General features: G+C 47.7%; 7 protein-coding genes across 7 annotated transcripts; 3 read left to right on the top strand and 4 right to left on the bottom strand.

The window, feature by feature from the left end:
• Positions 1–387: 387 nt before the first annotated feature.
• I302_100115 (uncharacterized protein) lies at positions 388–3,597 on the bottom strand (the record flags this gene model as incomplete). Its single annotated transcript, XM_019190140.1, has 9 exons — positions 388–500; positions 608–712; positions 800–1,079; positions 1,242–1,532; positions 1,685–1,992; positions 2,071–2,575; positions 2,728–2,985; positions 3,152–3,363; positions 3,447–3,597. 9 exons carry the CDS (start codon positions 3,595–3,597, stop codon positions 388–390), a joined length of 2,223 nt encoding a protein of 740 aa, XP_019046888.1.
• Positions 3,598–4,129: 532 nt separating this feature from the next.
• On the top strand, positions 4,130–7,034 carry I302_100114 (uncharacterized protein; the record flags this gene model as incomplete). The annotated part of the gene is made up of 2 exons (XM_019190139.1): positions 4,130–4,901; positions 4,969–7,034. 2 exons carry the CDS (start codon positions 4,130–4,132, stop codon positions 7,032–7,034), a joined length of 2,838 nt encoding a protein of 945 aa, XP_019046887.1.
• Positions 7,035–7,943: 909 nt separating this feature from the next.
• I302_100113 (uncharacterized protein) lies at positions 7,944–10,139 on the top strand (the record flags this gene model as incomplete). Its single annotated transcript, XM_065869022.1, has 10 exons — positions 7,944–8,050; positions 8,201–8,245; positions 8,311–8,387; positions 8,497–8,597; positions 8,663–8,708; positions 8,808–8,904; positions 8,996–9,191; positions 9,319–9,436; positions 9,618–9,708; positions 9,839–10,139. The coding sequence occupies 10 exons, from the start codon at positions 7,944–7,946 to the stop codon at positions 10,137–10,139; spliced, it is 1,179 nt and encodes a 392-aa protein (XP_065725094.1).
• A 563-nt stretch (positions 10,140–10,702) lies between these two features.
• Positions 10,703–12,676, top strand: I302_100112 (uncharacterized protein; the record flags this gene model as incomplete). Its single annotated transcript, XM_065869021.1, has 10 exons — positions 10,703–10,909; positions 11,047–11,334; positions 11,407–11,523; positions 11,588–11,770; positions 11,828–11,851; positions 11,932–12,002; positions 12,064–12,091; positions 12,183–12,300; positions 12,387–12,538; positions 12,617–12,676. 10 exons carry the CDS (start codon positions 10,703–10,705, stop codon positions 12,674–12,676), a joined length of 1,248 nt encoding a protein of 415 aa, XP_065725093.1.
• A 156-nt stretch (positions 12,677–12,832) lies between these two features.
• Positions 12,833–14,368, bottom strand: I302_100111 (uncharacterized protein; the record flags this gene model as incomplete). Its single annotated transcript, XM_019190136.1, has 1 exon — positions 12,833–14,368. The coding sequence occupies one exon, from the start codon at positions 14,366–14,368 to the stop codon at positions 12,833–12,835; it is 1,536 nt and encodes a 511-aa protein (XP_019046884.1).
• A 6,193-nt stretch (positions 14,369–20,561) lies between these two features.
• On the bottom strand, positions 20,562–21,290 carry I302_100110 (uncharacterized protein; the record flags this gene model as incomplete). Its single annotated transcript, XM_019190133.1, has 1 exon — positions 20,562–21,290. One exon carries the CDS (start codon positions 21,288–21,290, stop codon positions 20,562–20,564), a length of 729 nt encoding a protein of 242 aa, XP_019046881.1.
• Positions 21,291–21,711: 421 nt separating this feature from the next.
• Positions 21,712–23,325, bottom strand: I302_100109 (uncharacterized protein; the record flags this gene model as incomplete). The annotated part of the gene is made up of 1 exon (XM_019190132.1): positions 21,712–23,325. One exon carries the CDS (start codon positions 23,323–23,325, stop codon positions 21,712–21,714), a length of 1,614 nt encoding a protein of 537 aa, XP_019046880.1.
• Between the last annotated feature and the right edge of the window lie 102 nt (positions 23,326–23,427).

Below are 23,427 nucleotides of genomic sequence, written 5' to 3'. Positions count from 1 at the left end.
GGTAGTCAAGTAGACATGTATCCAACTCTTTCTCTCCATGCAAAAAGCTGAAACCTCACACACCAACAGCAAAACCAAAATCAAGCTATTGTCTAGACTCTTGTATGTGATTCAGGGTCCAAAGGCACACGCGTAAGAGTGAGTATGAGATAGCACAAAAGATGAAACACACTCACTACACACACTGCTAAGTGGCGCGTATTTAGTGTGTATTTGGGGGTGGAAGAAGAAAGAAATGAAGATGATCGACCTCTATTCTATTTAAGGGAAGCGGAAGGACAAGATCTATTTACAGATCGATCATCAAGGATTCAGAGTTGATTCCAGATCAGCGCAGCAGCAGCAGAGCACACAGGACATTACATATTATACATTATACGCTATACGCTATACCCCAAATATCTCTAATCCCACTGTAGCCTCTTTCCCATTCTTATCATGTATGCTATACACGGGTATCAACGTGTAATTGCATTTCAAGCTTGAGGCGAACGAGGAGACTATACCGACACAGTAAAAAACATCAGTCATACTTCATTCAAGAATATTTATCGAGACCTCATGAGAGAGTCTGAATGCTCATGAGAGAGTCTCAATGGAAACTCACGTTTATCACCGATATTAGGCAGATGATATATCCTAATCGTCACAGCTTTATCAAATATTCTCGTCAAAGTAGGAACAGCAGATATTCGTGAAATGCTCTCCACATCTGCACGAGCATGAACATATCCATTCGTCAGTATCAATAATAACAACTCTACATTGCCGGATACCAGCGCAGAAAGAACAAACTCACCCAACCCAAAGATCACCCCCCTCGATCCCTGATTCCTCCCCGAACATCCATATAATTCCCACCACACCCCCTGACTTTCCTCTAAACCAGAAGTGTATGACGGCTTCAAATTTTCATCCTCATCTTCATCATCGTCTACAGATGCCTCAGAAGAGGTGGATGACGATGACGGATCAACACCTCTTCGTCCAGTATGGACATTCACTTGATATTCTACTAAAGCGGATTTGGGCAATTCCAACGCCTGCACGAAAAGTACTGGTACTTGACTCTGATTCGTCTGCCCACGGAAAACAACACAAGTCAGCAATCGTACTTACAGCATGTATCATCGTATCTCCATCCGTACAAGGATTATCGGAGACTTTTTTCAACATCCCATCATAGTCGGCTTCACCTCGACATTTCTTCATGTCAAATTCCATTCCAAACCCCCACTCACCTTTCTAACCCACATCTCCCAACCCCTCTTAACAACCCCCACAGCCTCCCTCGTACCACCCCCATCCCCTGACGAAGGTCGAGCCCACCATCCCACACAACTCTCTATCCATCCCTCCCATCCTCCACCCGTATAATTCCTGCTTTTCAAAACATCTATTATCCTCCCTACGTGTTGAACTGCCAAGACCGCTTGATGAGGGTATGGAGATCCCTTGCAAGGAGGATTGGGGAGAGTAAGCGAGGAGGGGAGGAGGGGGATCTGGCCTGCTAGGTGGATACGTTGGTTTACCTATCACGTAGATTAGCGTGAGCACTCCCTCCGAAATGTTATAAATATTGTAAATATCATAGCAGCTTCCAAATGTTCATCGCAATCGACATTTAATGGTTCTGGCTGGACCGGAACAGGTAGAGCGAGAAGGGATAGATACCACAACTCACCATCACAGCCTGACTATACGGCCCAATATTAGCAGGCGCCCAATAACTCAGACTCTGCACGTGTAGCGCGTTCCTATCTCCTACAAGTTTCTCCTTCGTATTTAAAGGAGCATCATCGAACCCAACAACCTCGATTCGTACCCTGCTATGTTGTAATGGTACAGCCACAGTAGCTCTTGACGGAGGAGAAGTCCCAAAGTATGTCTTATAAGCTGCGTTGGCGGGGAGGAAGAGGGACATCGAGGAGAGGAGGAGGGTTATGTGTGTTGAGTGGAGGGGGAGGGAGAGGTCGTGTGATTTGAGGGTGTCTAGCTCACCAATTGCTAGATCAGCTATGTTGTACAGAGCGAGTGCATAGGTCTCGTAAAGCTGTGCGTAATACTTACCCGATATAGCATCGAAGCAACCCTTCAACTCTTCGCCCACATCCTCGCCATTCCTCGTCACTCCATCAACGCTGATACAAAACCACCGTCCTTTCCTCTTAAATCGTGGTACACCATCACCACCGACTACTGGTCCGATCTGATGACTAATTTCGATATTCTGTGTCGAATCCTTGTCTTCTAACGTTAATCCTTGAAGATCGAAATCCCCTCTCAGCTCCTCCAGTATTTCCAGATTCTCCTCATCAACCCCCTCCTCCCCTCCTACCTCCTGATCCAAACCTAACATCTCCCTCAACTGCTGTACGGTGGGTCTGATCCAACCCTCCTTAGCCTCCAGCTCAGCATCCTCCACTTTGAGGTAGGCAACGGGATACGGCTCAGGATCAGTGATCACCGTGTTCGTCTTGGTAAGTCTCAGTCGATGGGAGAAGAGCGGCGTGGATAAGGTGAGGGTTTCGTACTCCCCTCCTTCGCCTGCTGGGTGGGAGCCGTAGGTTTGCTCCTATCTCAAATGGGAATATCAGCCTTGCCTCGTATATCTTCGGCTGAGCGCTTGTTCCCTCTCCCATCGGATTGGATGAAGATATCAAAGAACAACAACTGGGAGCTTGGTTTTGGGAGATGTTAGAGGACAGATAGTGACAGGATACTTACCAGCCTAGTCAACAGCGGCATAATCTCCCCCAACTGCTTCCCCACTACTTTCGTACCCAACCCCACTCCGGCAACTTTCATCAGAACCACCTCCATCTCGCACTCCAGCATTTTGTGCAACAAAGGCATTTGCTGGGATTGCCATAGATATGCCAGAGAGACGAGATTGAGGCGAGAGCAGACATGTTCGATACGGAGGCGCTGGTATGTCGAGAGGATCGCGCCTGAGGAGAGGGCTGTGGCTTCTGGGTGGGCGGACTGTAGTTGAGCAAGGAAGTGTGTTGAGAAGATGGTATAACGTAATAGACGAATAAGAGAATGCAGTATTTTATTGTAAGAAAGAGGAGAAAGGGGATAGAGATTGTATCAGCAGTCATCTCGTCGTAGGTGTGCATCAGAGGTAACAAAGGTAACGATAACCTACCATAACCTCCTTCAACAACTCTGTCAAATCCTCAGTCTCATCCCCCTTCTCACCAGACCCCTCTCCGCCTTTGAGCCTACTTCCATATTCTGCTCCTTTTGATACTGCTTTACCCTTGATCACTCGTGTATAAAGGGGTAGATCCATAGCTTTAGCAATGAGGGGTAAGAGGTGGGTGCCGACTGATTGGTATAGATGGGAGTCGAGCTCGTCTGAGTGGTATATGAACAAGATATCAGCCGAAAGAGTATTCAACAGCTGATTTGAGACTGGAGGGAAGAGGGATCCCACTCACCCACTCCAGGCTCTGGTGTCAGAGTAGAAAGCGCAACTATCTCATGTCCGTTTGCGACGCAGTGCATGAGGTTGAAGCAGCTGTCTTTCCCTCCTGATACTAGGCCTATGACTTTGTGTTTTACCCCTGGGAGGGTGGATGAGCTGGCCATGTTTGGGGGAGGGTGCTGCAGGTCTAGCTAGACGCTAGACTTGGGACTGTGATCGCTGGCTGTACTGTCTCTAGGTTAGGGATAGTATGATGGCGAGGCTATCCTGTTGATTGCGACTCTCTGAGATGTGGTTGTACAGACTGAGTGAACATGTTCAATATGTATTCATCTTCATCTTTGATCTTTTCGAAAACGAAACGAAATTAGCATGGAGACTCCGCATGACTGTTACGGAGATTGGACGTATCTCCATGTCACTGTACTCGTATGAATTCGTTTGAGACATCTCATCTCGTGAGACGATAGAGGATAAAAGAAAGTCAAAAGTCAAACCTCATCCTCATCCTCACCTCCCTCTTCTTTACTCGCTTGTACATATCATACAACACGTTAGATACATACTGGATTCTTGTTTCATTCCTACGATCACGATCAGGTAACATTGACTGGTCTCGCCTGGTCCGAACACCGTAAAACATCGACTAGTCATCTAGCTCTCCCCCTTCGGTTATCCGGTCCATCGTTCCCAACAATGACCAACACCACCTCGACCCCCTCATCATCCGCTCAGTGGCATACCGTCTCCCCTCACACCCGGCCACTCACACTCACCGTCCTCGAACTTACACCCCTCGCATTGACACTCTCCCTCTCACTCACCCCACCAGCCCTTCCATCGCACTCTCACTCTCACCCCACCCTCCCCCATGTGGTACATAACAACCATCATACCCACGCGCAATCGCCCTCCCACTCCAAATCGAAGAAAAGAGCACACGCCGCCACCCTTACTACGCCAAGGGCAAAACGGAGCGGAGACGTAAGTGAAGAAGAGGATGAAGATTTGGAATATTCCTCGCTTGTCGATACCTCCTCTTCGTCATCGTTCAAAGATCTCCTATCGCACGGGGTAGTGGTAAGTGTGAATGGCCAGCCGTGGTCCAGAATCTACGCGCATGTAAGTGAAGATGAGGATGATAATGACGAGTTGGATTGGGAGGACGAAGAGATAAATGGTACAAACACAGCGATAGTAGTCAATGACGAAGGTATAGAAGAGGGTTCGATCACGAGACGAAGACCTAGAAAACCTAGATTCGCTTCTTCTGCTTTGTCGCAAACTTCCACAGATAAGGATCTTGTGCTGAGTGGGGCTGCTCATGGAGGGAAGAAAAAGGGTGGGAAGGAGAAAATGGATAAGGATAGGGCGGTGGTGGTGGTTTATGGGTTGAGTCCGGGGAAGGAATATGAGGTTGAGTTGAGAGTCGTGGGGTTGTTCAGTCAGGAAGGTGGGGAGGGTTTAGGTAAGCTAGCCCATATGCAACATCTCCGGATGCAAGCAGCTAATATCAGTGTGAATGTCCTGTTCAGTCTCTACCAGCGTCCTTATCCCTCCTTCTCCCACACCCAACACGAACCTCCACCCCCGCTCTCGAGCCAACTCCCTCCGATCACGCTCAAGACCCAGATCCCGATCCAACTCACTCACAGGGGGTTCACCTGGTCACCCGCCAAATTCATCTCCCCTCTCGCACACCCGATCTTCCGATGCCGTAGCTACCCTCGACTCCCTGGCTTCGGGCTCACACGATACGCTATCACCCGACACGGCCGCGATCATTCCAACACCGGTGCTCAACGCTGTAGACACTCAGACAGCACAACTACGACATCTCATCGCCACTGCTCATGCCGAGAAGGAACACCTGCAAACTCAGATCAAAGAAGCTCGACGTACTTCTCAGCGACAGGAAGCAGCGTTGAAAGCCGAGATAGAAAATGTCAAAAAGGCTATCGAAAAAGCTGGCTCGATGGACTTACGATCCAAGCAAAAGGCCCTGGCCACTCAAGAACAGGTCAAACAAGGATGGGCAGGAGCAGAGTCCGCCGAGAAAGATGCTAGTGATGTCGAGAGTGGGTTGGATACCTTGGAATCTAAATTGGAAGCGTTGAATATTGAAGTAGAAGCTATTCAGCTGGAATGGAAATCCATCAAAGATCGAGAAGAAGAGTTTCGTGAGAAAGACAAAAAGACGAGATTGGAGGAAGATAAAAAGCTGGCTGAGGTGCTCGCCAAAATCGATAAACTGAAAAGTAAAAAGGCAAAGAAGCAGTCTGAGCAGGATGAGTTGGAAAAGCAGCTGAAAGATCTCGAAACCAAAATCAAAGATCAAGAGAAGAAAAACACAGATGATCGTGAGAAAGCTATGAGGAAGAACAGTAATGCCGCATCCTACCATGCTGCGGGGTATGGATCGAACGCCAACAACGATAATCACGAGTATGGATTTGGAGGACAACGAAGTCTATCCGCTCATCCCTCGTTGAACAACCTGAATAGTCATTACGCTGCTGGTCCTGCTTATCGACCTCGTGGTGGTGCTGGTGCGAATACCGGATATCAACCTCGATTCCCATCTGCTGGATCTACCTTCCGACCCAGTCCCTCTCAACCCCAACCCGCTCATAGCCCCACCCACCCAAACAATTTCTACCAGATCCAACATCCCGTTCCGCCCAATTCCAACACCTCACCAGCGTTTAGACCACCAAAATTGCAGAATGCCCCTTCTCGATCTACCTCTGGCCCGACCCCTTCTTCAACGGGAACGGGTGCAACCCCCTCAACAGGTGGAGGCGTCAATGCCGCAGCACTACCATTCCATCCTGCCAACTTCTCACCTAACAACGAACCTCCCTCAACTGGTGCTGCACATCATACCACCCTGATGCCCCCGCAATTACAACATCGTATATACCTACCCAACGTCAGACCAAGACCCACGCCCAACTTCCATCCCCCGCCTAGCGTTTTGGCCGAACAGGCTCAAGCCAAATCGAGGGAATCTAGCGGATCGGGCAATTCACCTTCCAACGATCCCATTACAGGAACAGGGGTCCGATCACCCAATCACTCTCCCCCCAATTTCCCGCCTCTACCAGTCAAGCAAAATTCCACTGCCTCAACTTCTACCACCGGAGGGAGAGACGGCGCAGGAGGACCAAGCTTAGCGTCAATAGTGACTCGAGCGGTACTTAGTCCGACAAGCGCCCTCGCTCAGCAGAGTCAAGCTGCCAACATTGGGAATGTAGCTTCTAGCGTGTTGAGGAATCCCCCTTCATCTGTTCAATCACCTGGACCTGGTGGAGAAAGTAGTACGGGATCGCCTGTACCTACGCCTCCTACTTCTGCTAGAATATCTTCTCCCGCCACCGGCACCGCCAACTCTGGAGGAGGAGGAGGCGAGTTCCCCCCATTGAGTCCTACTTGGCCTAGTACACTGGGTCAGCCTATAAGACGGGAGGGGACACCGCCGATCAGTATTTGGAATACAACCAAGGATAGGGATAGGGATAGTCCGGTCGGTGCAGTGGGGAATGCGGTGTTGAGGAAACCTTCTAGGTCTGGATCGGGGGAGGGACAGGGGTCGAGTTGAGGGGAGTAGGACGTAGAAGACAAATTAGTCTAGTAGTACCGTTTGTGCTTGTGATTGTTCTGCGGTATTAACACCGGTTAGTATCCTCAGTCAGGGGTTGGAGGTAAGAGCAAAGCAAGGGTTGAACGATAAAACGAGTTTCGCCATGAGCATGTATTACTATGGATTTTGGGTGCGAGGTGCAATAATGTGATGACGGACGAGCGATAGATTCACAGTGCAACATTCAAGTGTACTCGGACGTGTCGAAGCACACTTGTTCGATCCAAGGACAAGCTTATAATAATCAGCTAGCCCATCGTTGTCTGATTCTAGTTCAGGTATTCACGTCTGCGGGTATCTCATTGCACCGCCATGTCCAATAAACACGAGTGAGAGACGTCAGTCCAAGTACTTGCGGATCCCACCTGACAATAAGAATAAGCATAAGGACTAAGTGTGTGGATTGATATATCCCATCCATTCCATTCCAGCCATCGTTTAAGAACAATACGGTTTGGTGTGTCAGTGTGATTTCCGATGTTTTTCCGAGAATAGGTGATGTTTCGGATTAAGACTGACTGTTTATGTTCAGCTTGGCACAAAAGTTGTGGTCCGACATTCCTCACAATGACTTATTGTCAAATGTACATGTATTGTATCGATGACAATGACATTGTACTCAGTAGCATCCTATTGATGTCGCTACATCACTCGTCCTTCCATTGATCTCATCTTGGCTCACGTCATACCCCACCTCGCTCGTTATTCTCATCCAACTTCCGATCACCTTGGCAACGCCTCGACCCTTCATTCAACCTTTACAGTAACCCCTATATAAAGACACGACCTCAATCCACACTCCATTGGTTCTTCCTACATCACAGAGAAGATCATATCGTCCATAGCATAGAAGCACGATAAATCGGGATGATATCAAATCTCCCCATATCCCTCTTCGCTACGCTCTTAGTTCTCTCTGGGGTCAGAGCGGCACAGTATCCTTTGACGGAAAGTCATAGTGGGACGACCTTCTTGTGAGTCATCATACATCGTCAATTTGGGCAAGTGGATAGATGGGGAAGGTCATAGTCGGAGAGAAGAAGGGTGTAGCTAGACAAACTATCATACTTGGACAGTACGGTTGTTCACATCATATTCGAAGCTGACATCGGGATTGACCACAGCGACGGATGGAGGTTTCCCGCTGAGACTTATGATAATACTACCAAGTGAGTCTGGCTCATGTTTTGTACTCTAGTACGAACACTCGCTGATACTGCGTTGATCGACTTAGTGGAGATACCTTCTGGGCGACTGCACAGAACACTTCTTTGTTATATACCAACGAGGCTGGCAGAGTCGTTTTGAAAGGTATGTTTCGGAACATTTCGTCTCATCTCTTCCCATCTCCTCTCTTCCTTTGACGTACCTCGTCAGATACATCTGCTCAGCTAATCCCATGACAATTGTACGCTGATAGTCGACAACACATCGTTCGTACCCTACAATGAAAAACGATATGCCCCTAAATTATTCTCCAAGAACTCTTACGGACCAGGTACAGTCTTCGTCATGGATGCTGTGAGTACATTCTGAACGCCCGGCATGACTCGAGCATATGCTAATTCATCGATATTGCAACATAGGTTCACTTGCCTTATGGATGTTCCGTCTGGGGAGCTTTCTGGACTCGTAAGTACACGTCTGCAATGTCTCTTATATCCAGTTTGTTCTACAGATAGGAAGCATTATCTCCTTGGCTGACAAAGACGTTTTGCTCGTGGGATATAGAAGGAGCAAATTGGCCTGCTGGAGGTGAGATCGATATTTTTGAGGGTATCAACCAACGTAAGGAGAATATGATGGCTTTGCACACTTCAGGTGGAACGTGAGTACACCTGCCCGCTACAATTTCCCATGGCTTGACATTCAGCCTCATGTTTCTAGCATACAGCTTACGAACTTTTGCCTTTACACAGCTGCACGATTGACCAAAACTCCCAGATGACCGGCCGGATCGACGCCTCGGACTGCGACCAATCTGCAAACTCCGGATCGGGATGTACAGTCTATGATCGGAATGAGAATTCCTACGGGGAAGCGTTCTCTCAAGCTGGAGGAGGGATCTTTGTTACGGAATGGACTAATGAGGCGATTAGAATATGGTTCATCTCCGTGAGTGGCACCACATCACGAAAATATATATCGCCTGGTTATCCTTATATGGTCTGATACACACATCTTAATCCTATGGCAGCTATAATATCGTGGTAGCTAGCTGACCATCTCCCTCGATTCGCAGCGAAGCAACATCCCAAACAGTTTATCGGCTACAGCCGAAAACTTCGACACCTCGGTTTTGGGCACTCCTACCGCCGAGTATTCGTCTTCGACTTGTAGTCTCGAATCCCTCTTCGAACGTGAGCTATCTGATATTATATGATCCCAATATTCTGACTGACCTGTGCAATCCTCGGCATGTTCAAACAATGCAGCGCAGACTTTGAGTGAGCCTTTTTTTTGTTTTTTTTTTTTTTTTTTTTCTCTTTCATACGTTCCTCCTCTTGCTCAAACCGTAGTGGAATAGCCTCTGATGAGTAGTAGCTCTCAACATCGCCCTTTGTGGGGACTTCGCAGGGCTTCCTGCTCTTCTCGAGCAGACCTGCCCACCTCTGGAAGGCGACAAGACGTGGTGAGTGGAAAAACCATTAATTTGGGCCCAAAATCGAAGATGTACCGTGAAATTTGAATTTTTCGCCTCAAATCGTCTACCAAACCTTTGTTGAAGACACCGTAGGGCTCAGGCTGACATACATACATAGCTACACGACCTACGTGATCGACGACGCCTCGGCAACATACGCCAACGCATATTTCGAGCTCAACTACATCAACGTGTATACTACGAATCAAACTGCCGGTGGGGATTTACCCTCGGCGAGTGGGATTGGGAAATCCACTATGACTGTGACTGCTGGTGTGAGTCGGACTGTCTCTGGCGGTGGAAGTGCTGCTACCAATGGGACGAACGCGGGGTCGGGGGCGAGCTCGAGTGGGATGAGGAATGGGGTGGAGTGGGGGGTGATGGGGTTGTTGGGTTTGGGGTTGGGGTTGGTTTTGTAGAGAGAGATTTGAACTAGAAGGAGGGGGGGGGGGGGGGGGGGGGGCTCGGAGTGGGACATAGAGCAGCTTTTGACGATCGGGTAAATCGCATAGATGGCTATGCGAAGATAGAGCGGAATGAGGTGGAATAGAGGTATAGATAGATGTAACGAAACGCAACGACCATGAATATGGACAATTTTAACGGATCTCCGCGACTTTTTCTACTTTCTCTTTTCCATGCTTTGACTCCATTCACATCTATGCATATCACTTTCATCTATACAATACTCATCACTTGCCTTTGAGAGTACTGTATCCGGATGGACTTGATATCATCAAGAGTCGGACGTGAAGATGCCAGAGCACAGCAGCCAGCGGTGGTTATTTGGTTCTTCCGATCAATCGATGTATTTGATTCCGTCGGAAATGTCACTCGATGGAGATGGGATGAACCACAACATCCCACAACTCCGATCTATTTCTTCGTATCTCTTCGCATGATCAAGAGAAGCAATCAATCTACTCGACACAAATCGCATGCACTGAACAAAAGCAGGAAGACAACAAAGCAAAACCCCAAGATGGACGACTCCCTCCTCCCGTCTCTGCTGAAAGCAACCTCCAAAGTGGTCCGCCAAGCGTCCAGACCCGGTGGTTCCTTGGAACACGGGGTATTTACCATGTCCATAGCCAGGTCAGAGATAGAGAGAGCTATGGGATTGGATGGAGGTGAGCTGGGGAAGGGGGAGTGGAAGGGGAAGGTGAAAGAGATGGTTCAGGATGCTTTGGTATGTACATTCATTTATCTTTCCCATTCTTTCCCTGCTCGCGATCACTTGTATACCCGCTTGGTTCCGTTGAGTGAAGATGATAGTGGGGTAGAGCTGCATTGGATGAATGGCTAATGATTTACTGATGTTGTCAGGACAAAGTCGATAACGAGCCTTCCTCAAGCCAAGCCTCAAGCTCAAAATACCCTTCTCCTTCTCCCTCACCTGCACCAGCTAAAAGAGGAAAGAATAAATCGAACACGAAAGATAAAAGCTCTTCATCAAAATCTAGGAATAAGAAGTCGAAGTCAGATGAATTTACGGATGATCGTTCCGACGCTCCGAAGAAATCAAAGGGATCTAGCAAGGATAGGCCGAGCAAAAAGGGAAAGAAGGTTGAAAGCGAGAGTGAGGAGGACGAGAGGATAGAAGGGAACGAATCTGTGAGCTCTTCTGTTATCCCCTTGTAAGACACATGGGACGATATCTGATCGCTCGTCTGTCTATCTCTGTAGGATCTCGACGATATATCACCCCAGATGACTCCTCCCCTCAAGTCTAAATCTACGAGCACGTCAACTAAGAGAACATCGGCGAAGAAGGATAAAGAGGAAGAAGAGACCAAAAAGAAGGCAAGCTCCCCCGACATGATGGTCTCAATTCGGATAATCAGCTTATTCTTCTAATACCCTTCAGTACGTTGAAGAACCCCAAGCTCGGATGAGCGACTCCGACATGTCATCAGTATACGACGAGGCACCTCCTTCGAAATCTCGTAAACCGTTGGCAGCGACAAAAAGGAAACCAAAATCCAAGTCTGTCTCAGTCATGTCAAGTGATGATGAGAAACCTTCATTGAAGAAGAGGAAGAGCGGATCTGTGAGTCAGCTGGAAATCACAAACATGTGTGAGATGTATCTGATGAGGTGGAAATAGAAAAAGAAGGATCCTAATGAAGGTGTACGTTTCCTCTCCTCCCCAATCGGGTTCAGCTGTGTGAACGTCTCGGATTTTCCAGCTGATATGTCCTATACGTGCAGCTATCACCCGACGAAGCGAGATTGGCAGATCTCAAAAGGATCGTGGTGGCTTGTGGAGTGAGGAAACAATGGTGAGCTGATCCTCCGGTGGGCCAACGATATTATACAGGCTCACACGGTATGATGGGATAGGGCCAAGGAGTTCGCCGATTTTCCTTCTGTACGTCTTGACTCTCTATATTCACACCGCTATCCCTTCCTCCCTTAATGAATTATAGCGGAGTGGAGTGTTGACCTCACATCTGCTATAGACATCCTCTCAAATACGGCATTTGCAAAGTCTCCTCTCGTCCATAGGAATGAAAGGTCAACCTACGCTTGGAAAAGCAAGGACGCTGAAGGAGAAACGGGAGCTGGCTCAGGAGCTGGGTGAGTCCATAGATATTTGGATCTCATCAGGACAACATGCTGTTGCTGAATAGTGTGCATTGACAGTATGCTGATTTGTGTTGTAGACGATGTTACGACGTTCGAAGCTGCTCGAGGTGTTTCTTCCGACACTCGTGCCAGTAGGAGTAGGGCGGGTGGAAAAAATAAAATGGTAGATTCTGACGATGAGGAAGAAGAGGAAGAGCCAGAGGAACCTATAGAGCTGGATAAAGAGGAGGTACGTCTCAAACGATCATTTGACTGTCAAATCTGCTCCGGTGAGGGATCGATAGCTTACATCTCCTAAACTGCGTAGTCCGCTTTGGGAGCTGTACTTGATCTCGATTTCCTAGGTGGTGATAGTGATAGTGATTGATCATTGTGTTACCGATCTCAAGACGTTGTGGCTTAGAAGTGACATGGAATGAGTAACGATGAGTAATGGTGATACTAGTACATCTATCCAATACAAACTACACAATGTAATATAGCAGTCCAATAGAACATGTATGTATAATCATGTTACGTCCACTTAGGACCGATTGAAAGTCCTCTCGAATACCTCATGCTCTCCCATCGAGGCGGGACACTCGCAATGAGCAGTCTCGTTACAACCGAAAACCCTCAGACCCCCAGCCTCCAACCACTCATCCCTCTCTTTCTTCCACGCCGGCGGGACATGCGTCCCGTCTCCATCCACCTGAGCCAACTGATTAGCAGCAAGCTTGATACTTTCCACTGTGATGTGCTGGATACAAGGTAGACCGTGAATCTCAATCGTAGGTCTCACCATTTCTGAGGCCGTCTCGACGTTTTCCGCCTTCTCGCCAGTCCTAGCGTATCCTTCATCATAACTGTGTTGCGATACTGATGCTCCCCCTTCGTCAGATGGGATGGCTGTCGACCGACTACTCTTCCTGATCCAATCCGAATACCCAACCTTCGCAACAACCGCTCCAATCGTATTCCAGCAATTCAGATCCACCAACTCCCAACTAACATGCCCATCCTCGTTAAGTTCCGCAGTAGTTTTCGGACTAATATTTAATGATCTCGGATCGTGTGTACATGAATTTCCAAAATCAAATATAATCTTCTTGGCTACCGGATAACGCAATAACTTCTTGATCAATTTATTCGCAGTGTAATTGATATTCCCCATATCTCTAGCATTTCTCGAAAGGTTGGGGAGATGGATATGATATACCATTGTATGGAGGTACCACCCTTTACAAAGATCTTCCAGAGTTACACCCAGGGAGCCCGGTTCCAGGTCCTTTTCTTCAGAGATGTACAGGCATAGATGATGGGGACGTAGGTGATTAGAGAGCGGGGTGATATATTCCGGAGATTGGAACATACTCCTGTATAGCTGGGGACTAGTAATGGAAGCTTTGAAGCAGATTCCATGAAGGTTATCGAACAGTCTCTTATCGATCTTTCCAGCCTCGTCATTTTGGTCTTGAAGAGTAGTAGGCGGCGGATGAAGTACAGTCTGATGAGCCGTTTTAACCACCTGGGAGAAGAAGTATATCCCCTCGAAAGATTGGATGGTCATCCATTCCATCCCACTCATCAAGTGAACCTTCCTCCGATGTACAGATAAGGCATCGACCATCGTCAAGTCAACTAATGGATCTCTCTTATCCTCATCTACATCATCTAACGGAACGATCTTCTTCCGAAACATCCTCCCAAATAAGGACCTACTCCTCTCCTCTTCCTCCCTTATCATCACAAGCCGCCGTTGCCTCCTATCCCATGCGTCTTTGTATGTCTTCCGCTGCAGGTCAAAATCCAGTCCCCTGAAAAGGGATGTGCTGAGCTTGGGCGTCAGAGTAATATTGCGGTACAAAGCTGGTCCGAAGAATTCGTAAAAATCCCTGGAGAGACACATCAGCGAGAGGAGGGTGCATGGATCGCATGTCCGTGAGAGCCATTCGAGGAGGAGGGAAGATACTTCGGCAGGTAGACGGGAGAGGTCGAATGGCGAGGATGCTTGAGCGGAGAGTTGGAGGTTTGGTGGGTCGGAGGATCGGTTGGGCAAATGAGGGATCGAGGAGTCCATCTTTGCTAAGTCCCTCGTGCAGGATCGTCGAGTGTCATATGTACAGGAGTTCTAAGCAGACATAGATATCAAGAGATGCAGAATGACGAGTGGTCCGAGATAGAAGATAGAGATGGAGCACGAAGAATGTTTGTTTGGTTCGTGCTGTGATTGTAATTCCGGCTAAAAAGGACCGTGCTTAGTCCGGGATATTCTCAGTAGTAATATCTCGGTCATCAGGATATGGCAGGCAAGCTTGTGGTGGCGGATTGATGAATCATCGAGAAGGAGATATAAGAAGTAGGAAAATAGTTAGGTTTCGCATACATAGGTATCACTCTGGTATACAAGGGTAGAGTAGCTATAGACAAAGATGTATGAGTTGAGCAGATATCAGAGGTAGCCCTTCGCCTAGGTTCAAACGTTTCCATCATCATCCAAATCCCAATCAAGCGAAACATCTATTGATGCTCACAAATCAAATCAGCACACTATATTGCCCCAAACCAGATGATGGATAACTCATTCACCATTTCAATCCATGTGCGGGACTCTAACTCCTCGTCTGGTTCGTGCCCTTTGAAGGATAAGTCACGATTTATACTTTTCCACAACATGGACATGGTGGGATTACACTCTCTTCGTCTTTCCAGCTATCGAATCTCTTCTTCCACTCTTGCAGAGCCCTTTCAAATCTAAGTGGACGAAGTACGTTGGATCGTTTCTCGGACGCTTCCCTGATCAGCCTCTCTAAGTCAGACCAGTCGCTCCTGAAGAGACATCTCGGGATGCTATACAGTTTGAGACCGCTGCGCAGGGGATCTCTTACCGTGCGAATTAGGGATCAACTGATGAGAGAAACCAAGTTGTAAGCCGTGAAAGGACAGTCTGGGAGGGTTGAATGCCTTCGAACTTTCTTGCATGTAGAGCAGAAGCAGTTTTGAAAAACAACGGTCGCATCGCGCCAATGATAGTTCATAACATCGACGTATACGGCTGAGTGAATGGTGGGAGAGAAGCATACTCTCGGAACCACAATTGCAAGAGAGCGCACTACATTGTAGATGTCGTAACAAACCCTCAAAGACTGTCGAGTGGAGGGCAGTGCTGGGAAATGAAAGCAGACCGCTTCTGTCACCAAGTAACTCTTCATCTCTATTATTGAGCTCAAACTACTGTTGGGTGATTTGGGGCGCACTTTATACAGCTCCTCACAGAAAGCTTTTCCAAGCTGGAGTCTGTGCACACCAACTGGTGATTACTATCTCATCTCTTCATAAGCTCTCTTCCCCTGGGAATATAGGAAGTGCTCAGTTCTGCTTCACCTATTTTCGAAATCTTTACATTCTCCTCGATCCACTCATCCACTGCTGATTTCCTCGCCATTTCGCTCTCCTTTCCGCAACTCCGCTGTGATCTTCCCAACGCGGTATCCCAGCCTTTGAGCCATACTCCTCGAACAAGGCATGGATACCCCAGTCTGACACAGAAGGGAATGCAACCATCTCAAATTGGATCGGTCTATCGCAAGTAGAAGGACCCGTCCTATATTCGGGCTCCATACTTCCTATTCCCGCCTGGGAGACTCGAACACAGAACATTATCTTTGTCCAACTTGGATGACGCCGTGCACCTGTATGACGAGCCAGCGGTTATCCGGTACTTGATTATATGTCTGCTAGCAGGGAAGAGTCGCTGTGGTAGCAGGAAACGTATCCTGGGAGTTATGATCTCGTTGATACGCCATGTTATCGTAAGGAGACTGTCCTGCCATACGCGACAGAGCATCGACACGTTGTCAAAATATGTCTCCCAGCTCCATCTGCTCCCTATTCCGTTGACATTCCATTCCAGACACACCTCCTTGGGACGCAGAGCACACGCCAAGATAGTAAGAGCTTTTTTGTGGGTCATGAGACTATGGTTTACGCTCCATTCTATATCATCAAGTTCTGGTGTAGTTCTCGAAGCGCACTTCCGACGTTGGATTTTAAATTTTGATTAGGATCAACACTTTGACCACCCTGTGAGTCCTGCTGTTGGAAAAAGGTCGAGCGAATTGTGATCATCTCCAGATTGCCGAATATGTCGAGGTCAGGATGATATACTTCGTATTCCGAAGCATAGTAACGATGGAAACGATTGAAAGTCCATTCACAACGATACTGCTGCCACCCGTTCAGAGGTAGAGCTGAAGCAAGTTGAACGGCTCCTTGGATGTTTAGGATACTGATCATCTGTACCTGATCGAGAAGAAGCTGTTTTCGGCGATGGCTTGATTTGACGTCCACTGAAAAACCCGGGTTTGGTAGATTTGTGACTGAAGTCGCTGGACCTTTTACGACCTTGTTGATATTCCCAGAACATATGCACAGGAATTTCCAGCAGATATCCTTCAGTACAATCAGATACCACTGATCAAAAGATGATCTCAGCTTCCGCTTCGCTCGTTACGACTAGCCTCCACCACTGCACTCACTGGACACAGATACCCTTTATCGAGACCTCGAAAAAATCTCGTGGAGCTATCTGTTCCCAAGGTAATTCTACGATAAAGAACCGAGAGAACGCCTGGTAATTTGACAGTACAAATTTTGCTAATGTAGGTGGATTTGAACCTGTGGCGATGTAGTGAAATATGTGTAGACGGACTTCGGGCGGCAAGAGCTGTAAATCGAATGGCGACTGGGAATCCTGTTGTCGGGGTTTGATTGGTTGTGTTGACTTGTTCGAGAAGAGAGACAGCAGGTAGGAGCATGTCATGGTGAACAGCGCAATGACTTGGCGAGGCAAGCTCATTTTCAGTCTACTCTACTACAACTTCCCATTGACTTGTCTCGATGATGCTGAAATATTTGGTTCAATCCTCAAGTGGACACGGGAATGCTCAATACCACGTCAGAACCAAGTAAGGTTGATAATACAGTATTGCAAAGCCATACAGTATTGCGACTACTGAGCGTCATGCAAAGGCATTACATTCCATTTCAAGACTTTTGAGTCCGCTTGTTGGAACCCTCATCTTCCGCAACAAACACATGGTTTCGCTTTTTCCCTACTGACAATTGAAAATTCGTTCCTAAACCATTCCTGTCTTTTCATCCATCCAGCTCTCAATTTCTCTACTGTCAATTTACCATAGTATGGCTGATCCACCGAGAAACAGATCTCGAGGATGTCATCGAAATCGAGCCCAATCAAGCACCGGTATCTGACTAGTTCTACACTCCTCACTTCTCCATACATCGTGGTAGTTGGCCACCATCTAGGATTTACGAACTCCAAAACATCCGACATGGGCGCCCTATGTTCATGATCAATCGGGGATCGTAAAAGCTCCGAAGTGAGAACGTGGCATTCCAGGTTATGGAAGATGTCCCCCAAGTTTTGATCTGGTGCTTTGGTATCGTCAAAATCCCCACCTGCCCACCTCACGGCGTTGATTCCCAAAGCTCCTGCAAGATATGTGGCGGCTTTCAAATCTTTGACCGTTAACTTTCGAGTCTGAATTAAGGTATATACTCGCTTGGTGTGAACAGCGAGTCGAATTCGACGAAACTCCAACTGCCAGTCAGAGGATGGTGACAGCCTAAAGCATCTTGGCCTCCGTGGTCGAGCCGGGCGACTAAAATCTGGTCCTTGTCCTCGAACCTCCTTGAGAAGATCCCACATAATTGTATAATCATAGTCCAACACATCCATGAAAAAAGGTATCGTCAGGAAAGGCCATCACGTTGCCATAATGGATTCTAGCCAGCGCTTCATATAGGAAGACATATTAATTAGCTTTCTATCTGATCATAGACAAAGGATTCTTGACATCGGGTTATCACTCACATGCTGCATCAGACTCCAGTCCAAATCGCGAAAGAGCTTATTTGCATTGTCCTCATCAAGCTCGATGTTCTCATAGAGCGATCCCACAAAGAAGCCGTACGCTGATTTGCATGTCCGCATCATCGCGACGATCTCCCCTTTGTTGCAGGTATTGGCCAGATATTCTAGAAGATATGACTTGAGATCAGGTGGTAATCGAGTGATATCAAACAGTGGTCGGTTTTTGGATTGTTCGGCGGACCCGGGTTTAGAAAGCGCGTCCAGTATGCCGAATGAACAAGCAGGGGAGAAGGAGCCAGGGTATGATGAGTAGATTGAGTAAGGTCGATATCATTGTTGGTATGGGTTCAATACGATTGTCTTTTACATATGATGAATACTCAAGAAAAGAGACTGCGTAGAATTGGTTGATATGAGCACTCTTTTACTTGTGTCAGATGTTGAAAGTGTGATACGCCTGACTTGCGTCAGCCTCGTATTAATACCAAAACATAGTCGTCAGGTTCATCGCCGGGAAGTCATCATCCAAGTGAATGTGTTGTTGTTGTTGCGAAGTGCCATGCTTCTCGTCGTACACGACCAGAGCTTCTCTGATTCTTACTACGATGTAGTACTATGATTTGTTATGATCACAGCAGTGGGCAACAGGTGGTGCCACGCACGAATGGATCTCCAACCATCTTTTGTGCGCTTTGACCACTTCCTTTAAGACTTGTCTCTCCCGAAAATCGATTTCTACTTCATCTTTTTCCTCACACCCAACATGTGGTGATATCCCATACCTACCTTTCACCGAGTCACAATAGTACTTCCACACCATGTCAACTCCTATCACAAATGCATCGAAGCACCACAACGATAACACGCAAAAATGTCCACTTCCCCTCGATGAACTCCCCCGGCCTGTTCTGGAGCTAATCCTCAGACAGTTGTCCGGAAACAGCAAATCGGCTTTGCTTCAGCTCATGTACTGCTCCAAAGACACATACAAACAGTTCCATCCTTTCCTTTACGAGACTTTGATCGTCACCGAGGAGAATTACAAGAGAATCTTTCGCATACACAACAAGCCAACAGATCCGCCCAAGAGCACCAAGCTGCGCCAGGCGTTGTAGAAGAGCGAAGAGAGCCAGAAGAGGAAGAGGAGGGAGAAGAGGAAGATTCATACATCCCTTCGAAAGGCGAACTTCTGGGTTCAGTCCGACATCTCATCATCGAAGATTACGAGGCAGCCAGAGCCATGGCCCATAGCCTGAATAGCCTGAATCCCAACCTATCTGACAACACCGCTGGAAGCACATCCACATCCCCTTTTTCCCCAGCTTTCTCAAGAATCGAAACCTTATTAATCGGATACGAAATGCTCAGAACGATTGGGGAGCTTGCGGACGACTACATTTCACCAGCCACAGGCGATATCGCACCGATAATGTGGACCCTTGCAATTCGCCTTCGACCTACACACCTCTGTGTGAACCTGCCGGAGGAGAACGAGCATGGAATTGTCTGTGCGAGCTCATTCCTCTATAGGTGGGCTAGGTACACACAAGATCATTAGGATTTGAAGAGTGTTACGGTGCACGGAGAAGACATGGAAGGCGTATCTGCCAATGCTCCCGATTGAAACAAGTTCCGTATCTTCTTTCGAGCTTGTCTCTCTCCCGGAGGAAAGAAGTTTGGAAGATTCAGTCACCAGCCTGGCCCATTTTGCTTTTGTCATTATAATCTACAATTTGTCTTTGGAAGCTTTTGCCTTGGATCTCGAAAGAAACTCCTATCAGAACTTCTAGCTGGACCACACGTGGGACTGGTCAACCTCCCCTGTCTTGGTCCCAATTATATGAACGATCGACAAGTCGCTGGCGAATTGCTGGTATTCCAAGAGAAAGATTACGATGACAACAATCTCATCGAAAGTGAACGCACCAAACTGTTAGGATGGGCTAGGGAGTATATGACTATCACGTCAAAGGAGGACGCAGAACCTTGCGTCTGTTGTGGTAAGAAATGTGGCAGGGTATGTTATCCTATTCTTGATTATTCGAACCTCTGGCGGAAACTGATGTAAATTATTCCTTACAATCAGAGAAGATCATCCCTTTGGGGAGACGTTTGAATGTTCAGAATGAGCTGATAAGATTAGATTTGGGGAGGGAGGGCAAGCGAGTTATCTTCCTTGAAGAGACATATCACTCCTGACGTTAGATTATCTGTATCCGTATTGGTAGCGTGACAACGGGAACCATATCCCATCTCCTGTGGCATTATCGAGGCTCGAGCGAAGAACCCGCGGCAATTCAGATATCCATATTCTGTACAGTAGCTCGAATGATCCAATCCATCGTCGCGTATTGACCTATCACATACTGCTATTGCATTACTCCTTCCGCCCCCTAACAACCCAAAGCGGATCCCCTCTTATAAACCTCCCTCCCTCCTTCAACGTAAGAATCTCCACATGCTTCCACCCGCTCCAAGCCAGATAATCTCCCACCATCTTCAGCCTATCTTCCTCGTACAACCCCATCCACCTCGCTACCACCTTCGAGGGAAAACACCTATTACTAATGATCAAATGTACGCTCCCACCCTTCTTCGTCCGTTCCAATAGACTAGTAAGCACTTCCAGCGGTTTCGTAAGATAATCTATCGAGACCGTACATGTCGTACTGTACAATACCTCCCCTGTGATATCCTCATCGCCAGGCCATCCTGATACAACGGGATTCCTATTCAAATCCTTGACTACATATTTCCCCTTTAACACCGGATTGTACTTCATCTCTGAATCGTTCATCCCTATTCCTACTACCTCCACTATCCCATCTTTGACTGCCTCCTCAATATTGGGCGGATAATGGGAAATCCAACTCGTACACATATCTAGTATTCTTGATCCCTTGGTTGTAGGTAAAACCTCCGAGAAATAGGTCCGAAGAGCTGCGATCGCGCCATCGTCTATGTGAGTCACGAATCTCGGTTCAGAGTAGAAGATATCGTCCGGAGAATCGTCCATCACTTCGAGGTCTCTGGGACCGTATGGGAAGGGGGTGGTGGAAGGGGATGAGCGGGGGGCGTAGGGGATTTGACGGCGTGAGGATGACATGGTGCGATTGTACGTGAAGGACGATAAGCCGATGAGAGTTGGTAGGATGGGTTTTGAGGTGAAGTGTCTAGGTGAGTATGCTGGTCTGAGGAAGGACATGTATCTTGTCGTTCTAATTTGAGTCGCTGTGCTTCATGATTGAGGAAGAATAGAGATAAGATCGTTCTACGGCATCTCGATGGGTGGGTCGGAGGCGCAAAGTGGAGGTCGATCATTTCATCGGGTGGTAGATCGGATCTTCGGGATGGCTGCTCCGGACACTCTGGATCAATCTTGGTCATGATTGTTGGTTGTGGGACAAAGCTGAATGCGCACCGATGATCATGCACACGCATTGATGTAGTCCCGACCTGCATATGATTGAGCTCAAAGTCCCCTGTCAAGTTCATCCAAAAGAAAGATACATATCCAGTTCATCAGACTACTGTACGAGAGCCCTCATCCCCCTTCCAAACAGCGAGAACGCCTGCCCAAACTTATCCTCCTGTATCCCCTCGCAGCACTTACATCGCCCCTCTGACACATCCGATATGATTTTCAGGTGATCCCTGGACCACTGAGTCCTATCAGACCATCTACGTCTCGCCAGACTGACCTCAGTCCCATCGAAACCCCTTTTCTCCATAAGCTGTACCATAGCCTGCGAAACATCTTCGGGACCGACGCAAGTCAAACATGGTAGACCCACAATCTCGATCTTCCTAGTATCTTCTTTCGTCGAGCCATACCCTACTTGATCGATCTTGAGTGCTGCATAACCCAGTTCGTCCCAGCATGGATCGTTATTCCTACTACTCCGATCTAGCCCGGCGGTAGTATGTGATCTTGAACACCCGATCTGACAGCTACAAACATCCGTATATATGATCTTGAGAGTGGGTATGTGTACATCCTTGACGAAATCGATCACTTCCGATTGATATATCCTCCTATTCAGCGTATATTCCCTCTCAGCAACTTCCACTGCGCTCCCCCCATTCGCGCTCTTGTCCACCTTCACAGCCGACTGGTAGACATGCCAAGTTAGACTATCCACCTCCCAGACCTTACACATATATCCCAGGTCCCTCATGAACACCATCCTATCCTTATCCACTATCATCCTAATATCCCATTCCGCACACACTTCCCTGGGTCGTAACTTCGCGATGAGGCGGTTCAAAGTCCTCTGCGAACTGGGAGGAACCGCCAGTCCAGCGCTCTCCCCAACCTGGACCGGCTCTCTCAGATCTATCTGCCGATCCGACGAGAGGAGATCGAATCCTAATGAGAGAGTCTTGATATTCTGAAATATCAGGGGTGTCTCATAATTTCCATTTGGAGTTGATGGATGAGGGTTAGGTATCTGTTGTAGTTCCTTCTGAGTTGGACCTAAGTACGCCGCTATCTCCCTAGCAGCTGCTATATCCTTGATTCTAAGGTGTCTCACCGAATTGAGAAGTTTGACCTTCCTATTCCATATCGAAATTAGATCCCTTCCGAAAGAGGTACCATCGCACTTCTCATAATCCCTCTCCCTCCGTTCGTTCTGGATCCGATCTACTTCCCTCGTCAGTTTTGAGAAACTCATCCTCTTTTTCTTCTCATCTGCAACAGACATGGAACTGGACTTAGGGGGCTTGCGTGGTCCAAAACACATTGCCAAACACCCCAAACTCTCTATAATCTCCTCATCGCTTACGGTAGGTTTGGGTTCCCTCAAAAGTCTGATGGCGGGTCGTACAACGTATTCGTCGTCTAGGTCCATTATACATCCTAACATCATGCCTGCGAATACTGTCCGCACATTCCATTCGTTGATTTCCAGGTTCTCATATATCAGCGGAGAGAATAGTTGGTAGAACAGTTTGTTAACAGAAGAAAGGTGGAGGAGAGTGGAGCGATCGCATGATTCTTGGAGGATGAGGAGGAGGTAGTGGAATATGTCGGGTGGGAGGTCGAAGACGAACGATGGTTGGTATGAGGTTGAGGTAGGATCGTCGGTTGAAGCTTCAAGAGTATCGGTATCGGTTTTGGGTGGAGGTGATGTTGACATTGTCGAGGCGTTAGAATGTCTTTTTGTCGAAAGATAGATGGATAGCCTGTATACTTCACAATTTGGTCGGTGAGAGCATGATCCACACCGAATACAAGCAAT

Source organism: Kwoniella bestiolae, chromosome 1 (assembly GCF_000512585.2).
Source record: "Kwoniella bestiolae CBS 10118 chromosome 1, complete sequence".
NCBI lineage: Eukaryota > Fungi > Basidiomycota > Tremellomycetes > Tremellales > Cryptococcaceae > Kwoniella > Kwoniella bestiolae.
The sequence above is the reverse complement of the archived record's forward strand: the minus strand, read 5'-3'. Positions and strand labels throughout refer to the sequence as shown.